This window comes from Callorhinus ursinus, unplaced genomic scaffold (assembly GCF_003265705.2).
Source record: "Callorhinus ursinus isolate GAN/ISIS: 27379988/994484 unplaced genomic scaffold, GSC_fseal_2.0 scaffold20, whole genome shotgun sequence".
NCBI classification, from domain to species: Eukaryota; Metazoa; Chordata; class Mammalia; order Carnivora; family Otariidae; genus Callorhinus; species Callorhinus ursinus.
In genome coordinates this window covers 31,781,878-31,795,908 of record NW_027397082.1, presented here as the reverse complement: position 1 = coordinate 31,795,908, position 14,031 = coordinate 31,781,878, and the positions used below count along the sequence as shown (strand labels likewise).

General features: G+C 51.6%; 1 protein-coding gene across 1 annotated transcript in view; it reads right to left on the bottom strand.

The window, feature by feature from the left end:
- The window catches only part of DRGX (dorsal root ganglia homeobox), a 29,388-nt gene extending 18,347 nt beyond the window's left edge, over positions 1 to 11,041 (bottom strand). The window contains exons 1-5 of the mRNA XM_025880382.2: positions 11,008 to 11,041; positions 6,806 to 6,903; positions 5,817 to 5,918; positions 2,742 to 2,920; positions 2,545 to 2,657 (exon numbers count right to left, since the gene is read on the bottom strand). Coding sequence (XP_025736167.1) covers positions 2,545 to 2,657; positions 2,742 to 2,920; positions 5,817 to 5,918; positions 6,806 to 6,903; positions 11,008 to 11,041 — 526 coding nt within the window. The remainder of the gene's footprint in view (positions 1 to 2,544; positions 2,658 to 2,741; positions 2,921 to 5,816; positions 5,919 to 6,805; positions 6,904 to 11,007) is intronic.
- Between the last annotated feature and the right edge of the window lie 2,990 nt (positions 11,042 to 14,031).

The window sequence follows — 14,031 nt, the reverse complement described above, 5'->3', positions numbered from 1 at the left end:
ATAGTTCTGGTAATGCTGTGTCCGCATACCCACTTGACCATCATCAGCTGGCCTGAGCAGCAGCTGACCCCTGAGTGGGCGAATCCATCCCCAGCCCCACCTGTGCCCAGCCCCTTAACAAGCTCCTCAAATACCTGTCTCTGACATCGGAGAAATGGATCTTTTCCCTGTGCCTTTCTCGTAAGTATGAAAATGACATAGAGACCAAGAGGGTTATGTGCCTCAAGAAAAGTAAGCAAGAGCTCGTTGGTATCTGGTGAAGTGAAGACAATGCCTACCCACACTCAGCTCACTCATTGTCTGCCTGACACCTGAGCTGCCCCCTGCCCCAGCACATAACCGCCGTCAGGAAGGACTTCCCATGGGGTACACAGGCTGCCCAAACAAGTGCCCTACAACACACAAAGATACACCCTAGTTTGGTGAGCACCCTGTGATATCTGTCACCGCTGTAAGCTCTTGCACACCCCAAGCTCCACCCCCTTGACCCCTCAGCGAGGGCAGCATCAAAGGAAAGCCTGTTTTTAATGAGGCAGACATAGGACAGGCCCCAGGTGTCAGAGTCCAGCCAGAAAAGTCTAGGGAAGGGCTGGAGGGCAGTATGTACCAGTGAGGGATGAAGAGGGATGACAGATTTACCTTTACCAGCCCTGCCACCAGCCCCTGCCTCTGTCCTGGGTCAAAACTCAGAAGACACAAGCCTCTGCTCTGTCTCCCTCTCACCACGGCCCTAGGCCTCCCAGCTGCAGACACTGTGCCCTCCCTGCTCAGCAACCTGGTCCTCTCACCCTTCCTCGAGCCACTGCAGGCCTCCTCCAGGGCCCCAGCTCGGCTAGCCAGAGAGCCCAGCCACAGGCAGCCACGGCAGAGACATGGGAATCACGTACAACTCGTGAGGCTGGAGGGGGGCAAGCAAAGAACATTTATAAAAGAGGTGGTTACTCTCAGGAGTTGAGCTGGTCCCCACCAAAGCAGAGAGGATTTGGCAGACAGACACAGAATTGCTCCTCTGCCCAGACCAGTTCCTTAACTGATCCGCAAGTCCCATTGGTCATCTCCTTCCCGAAGCCCCTTCCAAATAGGACTCTACCTCCGTAGCTCCGTATCAGATCAAGGCCACTCTGGGGTCGGGGGGGGGGGGCTCTACGTAGCCCCTGGAGCTGAAGGAAGCATGAGGAAGCACACGGGGGGCCAGAGCTAGACAGAGGTAAGCCAGCTGTCTAAGTGAAGGGATTTGCCCAGCTACCTGGACCGCTCAGAAGTGGCTCTGGGCCTCAGGGCCCCAACACCTACAGAGGAAAATCCGACCCCAGGAGCATGGCTTGCCGGGCCTTCAGGTGTTGGCCCCTGCCGGGCACCTCCACGTTATCTCGGGGCGCCCTCCCATGGGCACCCACCATACCAACCATTCTCCAAACAAATCTCCTTCTCCTCCCCTCTCCCGATGCTCTGCATGTGCTTTTCCTTAGGCCTAAAATGCCCTTCTTTCCCTTCTGGAGACTCCCCAGGGAGGCTACTTCATGCCCTCAATTCAGCCTCCAGAAACCACATTTGTGCTGCAGATTGCCACTGTGTGTGTGTGTGTGTGTGTGTGTGTGTGTGCGTGCGTGTGTGTGTGTGTGTGTGTGTCTGACTTACCACCTGGAGGGGGACCCCTTGAGGACAAGAGACCCCAGATCCTAATGCAGAACAAGCAGGGGACCCTCTAGGAGGAGTCTCTCCCATCACCTCTATTATCAAGAAAAAGCCTACAGCCTACAGCCTACACCTGTACCTCCCCTCCCAGACCCCCTGTGATAGACAAGCCCCAAGAGCAGCACAGACCCTCACTGCCCCAGACCCCGTGTGGAAGCCAGCCCTGCTCCTGGCCAGCACAGCTGCCTAGCCTCATCCCAGGAGGAGTGGGTTTGAGGCCAGGAAGGCAGAGACGGTGGATGGCCACATTCATCCAGTGGGGATGCCCCAGAAGTCCCCAAGGAGTTCCTCTCTCTGGGCCTGACCAAACATCCCTAATGGTTTACATCCTTCAGACAACAACAGCTATTAAGAAGAGAGCAAACCCTGGAAAATCACCAATCCTAGCCCTGCAGACCTCTGACGTCAGGAGTCCCCAGGGAGGCAGGCGGGCACGCTGCATGTATGGAGAGGGTCCTTGTAAACTGGGACAACTGCCCGTCAAGGCCTCATCCACGAGCTGCAGGTTAACACCCAAAACTGTTACCAAGGAGAAGAAGCCACCTGTGAACACGGAGTGGTCCCTTGTGACACAACACCTCTCAGACAAGCCCCCAGCCAGTGAGGTGATGCCTACGATCTCAGGCCACGTAGAAGTCAAACAAGACAGCACGTCGGGGAGCAGATGCTGTTCACGACCCTGACTGTGACCAACAGGAGAGAAGGAGCCCCACTTGCCCGAGGTACAAGGACGGGCGGAACTGAGAAACCAGGCCAGCCAGACCATCTCCGCGACCCCTTGGGGACAGCGCCCGGCCGCGCCAGCCAAACCCCAGCCCCACCCCACCAGCGAGCATAGACAAAACGTACCTTTCAGGGAGGCAACATGTGACAGGGCCTGGGCGTAGGTGGCCGTGTTCAGGAGGGTCCCCGGCAAGCAAGAAGGGAAGAAAGGTCCTGTGGGACCCACAGTTCTCCCCAGGCTGCTAGAGAAAAGAAAATCACACTGAGTTCCCAACCCTGTGTACCCGCCAAGCCTCCAGACCCCAGGGGCCCGCCAGCCTCACCTCTGCTGGGCTTCCAGGGCCTCCTTCTTGCTCCGGGCCTGGTCCCCCGGGGGCGGGGAATTGATGTTTCTCACGGGAGGTGGCGTCACTTCTGCCATGGGCTCCTTGGCTCCTGGCTCTTGGTCGGAAGCCCCTCTCTCCGTTTTTCTCCATTTGGCCCTTCGGTTCTGGAACCAAACCTGAGTCCCCCATGGAAATGCACATCCATGGAGGCAGAAAATCAGACAGGAGGAGGGAACCAGTACCCAAACCCAAACTCCTGGGTCCTGTCCCCAGTGCTCACGGCTCACCTCGCAGCAGCTGTTGGGGGGGGGGGGGCAGCCTCCTCTCTCCAAAAGATGTCCCAAAGCAGTGCCCTCTGGACTGCAGCTTCAGACCCAAAGATGGGCCAGAAGATCAGTGTAGAAGGCATGACAGGCATTTTTTTAATGAATGTTAAATCATAGAAAGTATCCAAATGCATCACCCGCAGTAAGGGTACAAGTGTTGTAGAAATTCTTGACGTATCCAAGTGCATTTATTTGATGTGAAACGTATTTCCTATGGTTGGGGGGAGGGGACATGATCGTCACAGCAGTTTGTAAAACACTGCCCTGGGGTTTCCTCATCAAAAAGGCTCATTCCCTCTTAGGCAGGTTTGCCTGAGCACTGGACTGTGTCCGGCCTCAAACCTGTGAAACCATCCCTGACACATCAAAACTCATGACAGGCAGCCCAGTGCATGCATGAGACACAATGTCTCTGGAGTCAGCCCTGGTTTGGTTTAGAATCCACCCCGACCCTGTAAGGCAGGTAGGTCTATCCCCATTTTACAGATGAGAAAACTAAGCACAGACAGGTTAATTAACTGGCCCAAGGTCATTCAGGTGGTAAGTGGCAGACCCATGATTTGAGGACCAGTGGCTTGGCTAGGGACCAGATCCAAACTCCTTGGGAGTAATAATGGTGGCCACCCCCTAAGCATTGTTAGCCCAGAGACACATGAAAAACACGGAGCACTGTCGTCTGACACACAGCCATCAGTCACTCGGTAAACATCAGGCAGCCTGATCCTTTGCCATGCTCAGGTTAGGAGGAGCCTTACGATGTACCTGCCCTGAGTGCCTTCTGAGAGACTGGTATGGAATTCTGCAAGCCTTAGCAATCAGGATGGCATCTGCAGAGGGACAGCCTCATGGCAGCCGGGCAGACAGGGCCCAAGGTGTTCCCAGAGGTCAGTGAAATCCCGCTGCTCTTTACCCAGCAGAACCTCGTCCCTTCTCTCCTGGGAGATAATTCCTGGCTTTCAAAAAAGGCCTGGCTCGACCTCCCTCTAGCCCCCCACCCCGGGGTACCCTCCCACACTGGCCCAGGAGAAAGCCTGGGTCCCGGGGCTGAGCCCTCCGCCATCCCACCCCACTTCTGAATTTTCATTCTCCTTTAACTGGGTTTCTTTCTTTTTTAATCCAGTTGGCTTTTAATTGCACATATCAGCAACCATTGAATAATGATTTTATCTATATTCTAAATTTAGGGCAGTTAAATGCAAAGCAAAATGCAGACACTTTCTTGTGTCTTAATTGAATGAAGGTCACAGCTATAACAACATTTAATTGAGCTATTTTTCATTATCATATTTTAATGACTTTGCACTGACAGTTCGCCTGCTTCTGAGGAAAGAGCATCATGGAGTCGTTTATTTCCCTATTTAGTTATTGTTTGACAACATCAGCTTCGATTAAGCCCCTGCTTTATAGAACATTAATCATATTTGAATGAGCAAGGGGTATAAATGTAAACACATCTCCCTTCCCGCCACCGAAGCCTGCGGCCCCACACAGAGGCTCGCGGAACAAATTCTACACAGCCATTGTCTGTTTGCATAATAGCCAACAACAGCCTGACCAACAATTCCCAGCCTTAATTGTTACCACCCCTATCTCGCCCTTGCACCTTTCAGGGAGAAGTTATGATCTTCCACTCTGAATGCTCAATAATTGTGTCATTTATCTCAATTTGCAGTTCAGTCTTTAGGCCGCTATTGGCAAACTGGCATTAAAAAAAGAAGGGATAGACAACATCCTGGCCAAAGGAGATTTTCATTTCCAAATAATAATCAGTTTAATTTGCCCACATATGACCAATGATTCATGTTCAGATTTAATAATCAGGATCACATAATCTGATTATAGGGGAAATAATTTGTTTACAACCCCCAATTTACTGCTCAGAATTCCATTATCTCTCTTCAGCCATTGGTTTTTAAGAGATACTAACATGACCCAGGGGAACCGAAAGCAAACTATTATATTTCCTACAATTAGATCTTTGCATAGTCTTAACCCCAAGCCCCTACATAAAAAAGAACAGAAACAGCATGGAGGAAACCCCATAAATAAAATGAATATATAATTGTGCTCAAAGAATAGCTCTCCCGGAGAGGCGGCGCTGCGAATCCATTCCTCCTGCACTCGGGCACATCTGCCGGGCTCAACGGGTTTGTGCACTTAAACGTAATCACCGTGTGGCTTCTAAAAAGAAATCCTGCTTAGAGTCGGTCACCGCGGGCCATGCTCGGCTCGGAGGCAGCCCTCTCGCTGCTGCCTTTTAAAGATTTTTAAATTGCACAAGTTCTTCGGATCCACTTCGCTGAAAGAGTCCGCGTCCAGGGGAAAAGTTGGACATGATGCAATTTCTGGAAAGCAGGTCCTACCCTGTTCCCATCTGAAAACATAGTTCTCTGCAATTGAACGGCCTTACCCCAGAGCGGTCAGAGCTGCTTTGAGAATAGCATCTCAGCTCTTTTTTTTTTTTTTTCCAAAGCAAGGAAATGGATGTGCATTGATGTAATTTAGTACCTTAGAGACGCGGACAAATTAGTGTAGAACATTATCACTAGTTAATTATGAATGACCGATTAATCAACCTAATCTAATATTCCACATTATGTTGATGTTATTAAAGTGCATCATGAAAATGACAGATAGTCTTCATTTGCTTTCTTTGGCCAAATGTGCACTCTGCAGTCATGATGTCAAAAAAAAAAGTTTGCCAGTTTTAATATTAGAGAGTTAAATAATTAAAAAGAAGGTTTACCTGCACTCTGGCTTCTGTGAGGTTTATTTTCATGGCTAACTCTTCTCTGGTGAAGACATCGGGGTAGTGTGTTTGGGCAAAAACTGCCTCAAGAGCTTCCAGCTAGTAAAAGGAAAAAATATTTACTGGTGAGAGGCTGTGGCAAGGTGAGAGAAAGCAGATGCATATTTCAAATTTGCAAGGAGCGGTGAGGAAGTAGTTGCACAGATCAAGTAGGGGAGGAAGAGGGAGAAGAAAGCTCTTTGAAAAGATCCCACAGAATTAAAATTTTTACCACGGGTGACTTAGGAGCTAAGACTCACTAACGACATTGGTGCTTCCCCAAGAAATAAGAATAAGAAGAGAAGCACAAATATTTATATGCTTTTCCATTTAAATAGATTCATAGGAATCAAAGTCTCCAAGGGTGGTCTTATGAGTCAGAGCAATCCACACAGCCTTCCCCATAGGACACAGGAGAACAGGAACAACTTGCAGAAGCCCTCACTGTGTCAGGCCCCCAGAAACTCCCAAGAGGTATTTGGGCCACCTTCCTGACAGCTCCAGTTTGCATAGATCTAAGGGGAAGAACCCAGGTCCAGGAAACACAGTATGAGGGTCCCACTTGTAGCCCTTCCATTTATGGACGGAAATCAGTCAGTTTCTTGGGCCCCAGTCTGCCCATCCATCTGCTGGGATTAAGAATGTCCTACCTGCATTTCTCAACATTCAGATGATATTGCTGATGTGGAAATGTTCCCCCAAACTACCAACCTAGGGCAAATGTGAGCGATCACTATTGTCCCTTTATTTCCTGTCTGGGATCAGAAGATCCAAGTCATCTGCTCTCTCCCCAAACAGATTTCTTGACACATAAAGCACTCAAGAAAACAGAAAGATCCAGTTTCCATAGTTGGCTTTATTTTAAAAGACAAAGAAGAGCTGCTCAAACTCTGAAATTTTGGGAGGCAGGAAGTCGCTGACTCTCAGAAAGGGAGCGCCGTCATTACCTGCTGAAGAGTAAACGTCGTCCGGTTCCGGCGCTGTTTTCTGCGCAGAAACCCATCATCGAAATCTCCTGGAGAGTGGTTGCCAAAAGGTGCAGTGCCTACTGGGAGCAAACTGAATCAGCCTGACCAGAGGGCCTCCCTGTCCTCACACCGACCTTGGACACACATGCTCATTCGGACGCACCTCCAGGCAGAGTCCTGTCTGTCCCAGAGCATCTTTCTCTGCTGCTCTCATTGGGGCCCCTTCTCTTCCATTCTCTCATGCTCTCTCTCTCCTCCAATAACCTTTGACTTTAGGCCCCAACTACGCTTATTTCATCGGGCAGGTGGTGACCTTCTCCCCCAAGAAGACCAAATCCGCTTTTCTTGTGAAATTCTGGACTCTGTGCCAGGAAGAATCACTGGCTTGCGGCAGAGCCTTCACTTGCCCTTTGGTTTCCAGCTGCCCCTGCATCCAATGTGCCTTGAACTCATCCCCTACCTCGGATTCTTTCACAGAAGCCTCCACAGCTCCTGTCTGCTCACCTGCTAGTTTACTTTCCCTTGTTTCTGTAAACAACAAGGCTGACCGGCTGGGGGTTGGGGAAGAAAAAAAACACCAAGCGCTTTCACTGCCCATTTCTCCTAGAACTTCAGGATACAAGGAGGTAAGAAGTTTATAAATGAATATTAATTACTGTTGGTCACAGCTCATCAGCACCATAGTGGATCTGTTATATAGATGTCAATTAACAAGAGGTCTGCACCAATAGCCAGCGTCCTGAATTCCAAGAGACCTAGGCAGGGCCACTCTCAAAGGGCATCCCACCCTCTGGCCAGGCTCATAAAGGACCCACTGCTCTCACTTCCCTGAAAAGAAAGGCGTCCTTTCCACCACCCTCCCCAGCAGCCTCCAAAGCTCGTATAAAGCCAGAACAGAATTTGGCCCCAAACGTGCATTCAGATCATTTTCCAAATATGCACCATTACTCCACAGTCTACAATGGCTTCTTAGAAAAACAAATGAGCAAGTTCCCATTAGCCAGTGAATGCTGTACCTGCCATGGGCTCTGGTCTCAGAAGCACTGCATGTTTGGCATTAGGAGCTGGCAAGCCACACAGGCAACCTCCCTCAGAAAGACGTCAGTCCCAAAGAAGCAGCGTCCTCTGGCCTTTTTAAAATTCTATCTATTAACGGGGGTCCCTTCTACTTATTATTCTGCTCTCCAGTGCCCCATCCTTTGCCACAATACCCCAGTCTCTCCTGAAGCTTCCCCTCCAGCTTCTTGTCCAAATTGCACTCTTCCTCAAAACCCTAGTTACAAAGATTTCTCTCCAGCTCATTGGCAACTTCAAAGGGACAGCCTCAAAGCAGCCTTATTTCCATTATTTTGCAGGAAACCAAATTGTCTCCCTTTGATTGGCAAGGATGGAATGCAGACTCTGAGATGCTCCAAACATTATCTGCCTCAGCCTTCTAACTTATACCTGCTGGTCCAAAATTCTTCTATAACGTGTGCACATAATATCTGTAAGTGAAACACTGTGTGCCTAGTTGAATCCTAAAAAAGACCAATGGCCCATCGAATTAATAAGAACAAATAGAAAAGAGGAAAACATGAGAAGAGGCTTTTTACTTAAAAATAAGTAGAAATGTTGATAATATGAAAATGTTAAACTCTGCCGATAATTAAACAAAACAATGAACTACTATTTTCACCATTTTGACAAAAAAAAAATAAGGTGCATAATGAATGATACCCAGTACAGTTAAGAGTATAATAAAATGTGCATTTTCATTAACCATTTGTAGGAGCATTAATTGGTGCAGCCTTATTAGAGGGTAATTTGAAAATATTCATCAAAGATTTAAGTGCACATATACATATTTAATCTATGAATTAGGTAAAGTATGCTAAAATAGGAAAAGAAGAACATTCCTGGCAACAGGGTACTAGGAAAAAAAAAAACAAACTGGGAACAACCAAAGTTCCCACCAGTACAACATATAATGGAATATTACACAGCTGTTTAAAAGAAATCAGTAAATCTGTATATATTGACATGGAATAATCCCCAAAACATGTTACAAAGTAAAAAAAAAGCAATGTCCCAAAGGATGTGGAAGTATGATCTCAGCATAAAAAAGGCATAACATATAGAAAGAAAAAGTGTGTTTTTCTTGAAGGAATCACAAGAAACCAACAATAGGGAGTATCTTTAGAAAAAAAGGTGGAGAGGAAGGAGGATTTCACTTTTCAATGTGTAGTTTTCTGTTCTATTTGAATTTCCTAAGCAGGCATATGTAGTACTTTTTAATTCAATATTAGTAAAATTATCTGAGAAGTGAGATGATGAACCATGCTTTGCTCTCTTCTTTATGCCTCTCTAGATTAATAAGGAATAAAAATTAAAAAGCTCCTAAGCTGAGGGAGATGTCATATTCCAAAGGTCTGTTCTCAACCCTGCAATGCACAGCAGATCACCTCCTCCCCAGCAACACTAAACTGACAAAAAAACACCCCTTTCTGCAAAACTAGCTCAGAAACACATCTGCAGAGGGATAACAAGGTTCTTAAAGACACATCTCCTTTTCTTCTGGTCTTAGCACTCAGAATCAGCATTGAGGTGGGATGTGCCTGGGGTGTGGGAAGGAAAGGTGTGAAGCCAACAGTTCAGTGCACTGGGGCCATGATCGGCCAGGCCAGGACTCACCCTAAGTGACTTCTGCAACCCACCCTGTAGACAGGGCTTTTCCCCTAAGTTCTCCAAGCAGCCCACCACCTGCTAAATACCCACATCTTGGCCTTCCCCTCTTTAACCTGAGGAGTGGGCTGTGCCATACCCATCAGTCCAAACCCCAGGTTCAGAAGTGCAGAGAAGTTAAGTCCTCCACACATGCAAAGGTCCCTCCGGGCCTGGGGTACAGTGTCAGGGGATGCACCTCATAAAACAGGGCAGCACGCGTCCTTGGAGATTACAGGAGGTGAAATGCAGACAAGTGTCTGGTCTTCCCTTCTTAGGAACGCTGACTGAGCTAGCAGGGCTTAAACACGGATCCTTAGCCTCCTTTAGAAAATTCTACTGAACTCTTAAAAGCATCCACGGTTAAGACAAAAACAAACTTTCTGAAATCCCTGGGCATGTTGGCCATCGGAGGCTCAGTTACTGCTCCAGGTAACTGGACAAGGTCCTCTGATGTCTCAGGCCCCTCAGTGCCTCGCTGCCTCTGCCCTCCCCCATGCCTCCCTCCATTTCCTGGCCTCCAAAATTCTCCCACCCCACAAATAAATCAAGGGAGTAGGTTGTCAAAGCCAAATCCTGGTATTCCTCCCAGTTATAAAAGTTCTAATATTGCACGACTGAGACTCCTACTCTGAGGAAGATGCTGTTACAAGTCCGGAAGGTATGGCTTTGCATTTGTCTAATGCCCACCCACGGGGTCCCCCCAGGCCCTGTGCGGGGGCACCAGAGAGCCAAGCTGTCTCCTTCTCACAAACCTACTCCCACCTAACAATCCAGTGCAGAGGCCACATGAGGGATCCTGAGGCAAAATGTCTTCTAAGGCCTGGAGACCCTCAAACTCAAACCCTGGCCATGGGGCTGCCTCTGGGAGTAGGGAGTGGTTGGTGTCTGGGCTCAAGAAACCCAGTGAGTCACAGGGGAGGAGCCAGGCCAGGGCACTTGGGGTGGTGGTGGGCTGGGCCACCTAGTTCCAGAGGGCAGCAGTGGCCCAGAACAGATGTTAAAGCTTCCCTGAGCAGGACGGCCCTGCCCTCCAAGGGAGAGCAGCCTAGCCATGGGTCGTGCATGGCTCAGGGTCGGTGTCAGGACCATGAGGGCCATCTCCTTACTCCACCTTAGTTTTTCAGGATGTTTGCAAAACACCGTGAAAGATTGATGCGGCCCCCAGGGCTGGGGAGACCGATTAGAGGCGTGACACCAGCATCTGTGCTGGGAGGACCCGGCGGGTCCCTGCTGTGCGAATAGCCCCGGGCCAAGCGGCCCAGGCGGGGAGGGAGGTGGGAGGCAGGTGGCGACAGGGCGGAAGGCTGGAGTGAGATGTAGGGAGGAGGCCAGGGGCACCCGTACCCACCTCCCAGCGGCTGCAACCCTCGTGGAGCGGGAACCCACCCAGCCACCCACCCGCCACACTGCCGCTCCGGAGCTTTCTGGCCAGCTCTGGGCCGTTCGGAATGGTCCCAGGCGCGGCGCTTACTCACCCTCTAGCTGTGGCGGGCAGTGGAAATAAAACATCGCCGACGGCCGGATCAGCTGGACGGTGGGGCCTGGGGAGGGTGACCGCTAGACAGATAAGGAGCGCGTAGCTCCGGCCTGGCTGCAAAGCAAACAGCGATAGAGTCTACGTCTCCCTCTGCCCGCGCCCCGGACTGGCCCTAGTGCGCACTGGGCCCCCTCCTCCCGGAAACCACCACCCTCCCAATGCCCTAAGCCCACTGTGGGAACTGGAGGCGACACGGCAGCTCCGTCTTAAGCCCGGTCCCCGTGGGACAGCCCTTCGGTTCGGGTCCACCTCCCGGACAGCGATGCCCCTACCTCGGCCCCAAGACCAAACCCGGGCAATCTGGCTCCCGGCTCTCTGGGGTCCCCGCCGCAAGCCCGGCCACCCCAGCCACCGCAGCCGGGTCCAGGGAGCGCGCCAGGCCATCTGCGCGAGCTGCAGTCCGGACCGGGAAGGCAGCCGAGCCCCAAGGCCGGGCGCGCGGGGCCGGGTGAGTGGGTCGGGAGCCGCGCGTACCTCGGCGGTCTGCGGACGAGGAAGGCCAGAGCGTGACCGCCTCCGGTCCGCACGCCGGGCTCGGCTGGAAGCGGGCGGGGCTCGGCGCGCCTGGCGCCCGCAGAACCAGAAAGTGACTCGGGAAGTGGCCAGATGTCTTGCTGTCTGTCTACAGCGCGCGCCGCCGCTCAGCACTCGCCTTTATAATCTCACGCATAATTGGCCTTAATCTGATTATTTCCAGCGCTGTCTACAGCGAGTAACTTGGATAGGTCTATTGGGCCTTACAAATGGCCCACGTGGTGTAAAAAAAAAAAATCCATCATTTCTAAGCAAACATTAGAAATGTTTTTCTTCTTTTAAAAGAGGATAGAAACAACCACCACTACCACCCCCCCCAAAGGCATTATTTTCTGAACACTCCACCCACACCCACCCCTCTTCCCATCTGACTCAAACCTTCTTTCTCCGTAAAAGCTTGGATTTGGGCTCGCCCTTGTCAGAGGCCTGGCGACTCCCGGGCTGCAAATTGACAAAGCGCTGTTAATTGTAGCCGCCGGATGGGTTTTTGGGGGGACTCTTTGCACACGGCTTCCCTTTCCAAGCGACCGTACAAAAGGAAAGTTTGATTTTGTTCTCAGCAAGGGGTCCCTGAATTTATGTTCGCTTCTCGATGCAAATGATATGCGGTGGGACCCTTCGCAATTACTTTTAAAATGCATCCGAGGCAGACACTCAGCAGAGAGAGACCGCCCTTCCCTCTGCCTGGGTGAAAATTAAACTCTAAAGTACCGGGCTGAAATTTTCAAGTCAGGGGCGCGGGATTGGATCAAATCACATAAACTGCAAAAAAAGCAAGTCTAATGGCGCATAATTGGTTCTGTAATAGCATTACACCAGGATAATAGCCCGTTACGGCCCCCTGCACTATTAAGTGCTTCCCTGGCGGAAAGCCTTTATGATATTAAAGGGGGAATATAATGATATTTTGGTTATTAAATGCGTGTAATTAATTTATGCACCACTGAAAATAAAGTTGGTATTATGACCCACTCAAGATGCATCAGAAGATGCAAGTCAGACAACTGTTGATAAGTTCTGGTGTCTGTGTTCCGTCTAGACTGCTGATTTTATTTTGGGACGATGGCTTCTTGGACAGACTGCATAAATTGAATATTTTATAAACATTCTAATGCTGCGTTCAGGAGCCCTGGCGAGGCGGTGGGTCGGGTCCCTGAACAGCCTGGGATCCAGCCTTGATCTTAAAGACACAGCGTGTTGGAAACAAAAGGCCTGGCGGGCCCACACGTGGACATGCGCCTCAGGCGAGGCTTGTCGAGCTGAAGGGCAGAGTGCCGGGGACCTGGGCTGCCGGTGGACAACCCTCTGAAAACCAATGGGAGGAAGACGCAGCACCGCTCCAGCGAAGACAAGTTAGGACCCAGGGCACTTCAGCTGCCCTCCTGGGCTCAGGCAGCCCCAGAGTGAGGAGTTGGCCGCGCCACACGGAAGAAACCGCTGGAAACTCTGGCTCAGTTCAGGACGGAGAGAGTCTGCGGCACCAGCTCCGCCAGGGTCACCGACTCCGCCCGTCCAGGTGGCCGGCCGCGGGGAACACGCCTGCAGGGCTGGTAGGCGGGTGCGGTAGCAGGAGGGGCTGGCCGGGCAGCAGAGAGCGCCCTTTCCACTTCATCCAGAGACGGCTGGAGCCCCAAGAGCAGACCTTGTGTCAACCCAGGTCAAGAGGCTCAGCGCGCTATCTGTGTCCCTCCCTGTGTCGCTCAGAGGACCCCTGCCCTCTGGAGCCCTATCAAAGAGCCCGAGGCTACCCTTGAGTTTCCCAGTCTGCCAAAAGCCCCCTCGGGTTCCCATCTGCCCTAGGCGGCAGCTCCCCGCCTGCGCACCCTGTGCTCTCCAAGAGCTGGGTGCCTGTCAAGCGAATTGAGGAAGGTATCCCGGAGGGCTTGGACAAGATGTTCCAATCGCACCTGGGTAACGGCGCGGGAACCAGGCGCCCGGCGCTGCATTGGCCCCAAAAGCCAACGAGTCCAAGCCCCAGTCTCAGCTCTCCATCCCTCATATCCGCCGAAGCAGATTCCCATCAAGGCCCAGAGATGTCCCGGACACTGGGCAGGCTTATCCTGAGTCTGCGAGCAGCTCACTCCCCGCGCCTCCGGGCCTGTCAGAACCCTGGACAGCGGCACTGGACCGTCCAGGGCTGCGGAGGGAAAAGATGCCGGTCCCGAAGGCCCCTCTGGGGCTCTGTGAGGCGCAGCAGTGGGACCCCCCCCTGCCGGATCCCAGGCTTTGGGGGACTGACCCCAATCCTATCCCGATTCAAACCTGCGGAAGTTAACTTGGGACGCGTGCTCCGCGCTCAGAGAAGGAACCAAACTCTCGGCGCCGCAGCCCCACGCGCTGCTCCTGCCCCGCGGCTCCAGCCGGGAAGCGGCCCGCCGCAGGTCGCCGCCTGACCCTAGCCTTCCCAGCGTCCCCGACGCGAGCCCGG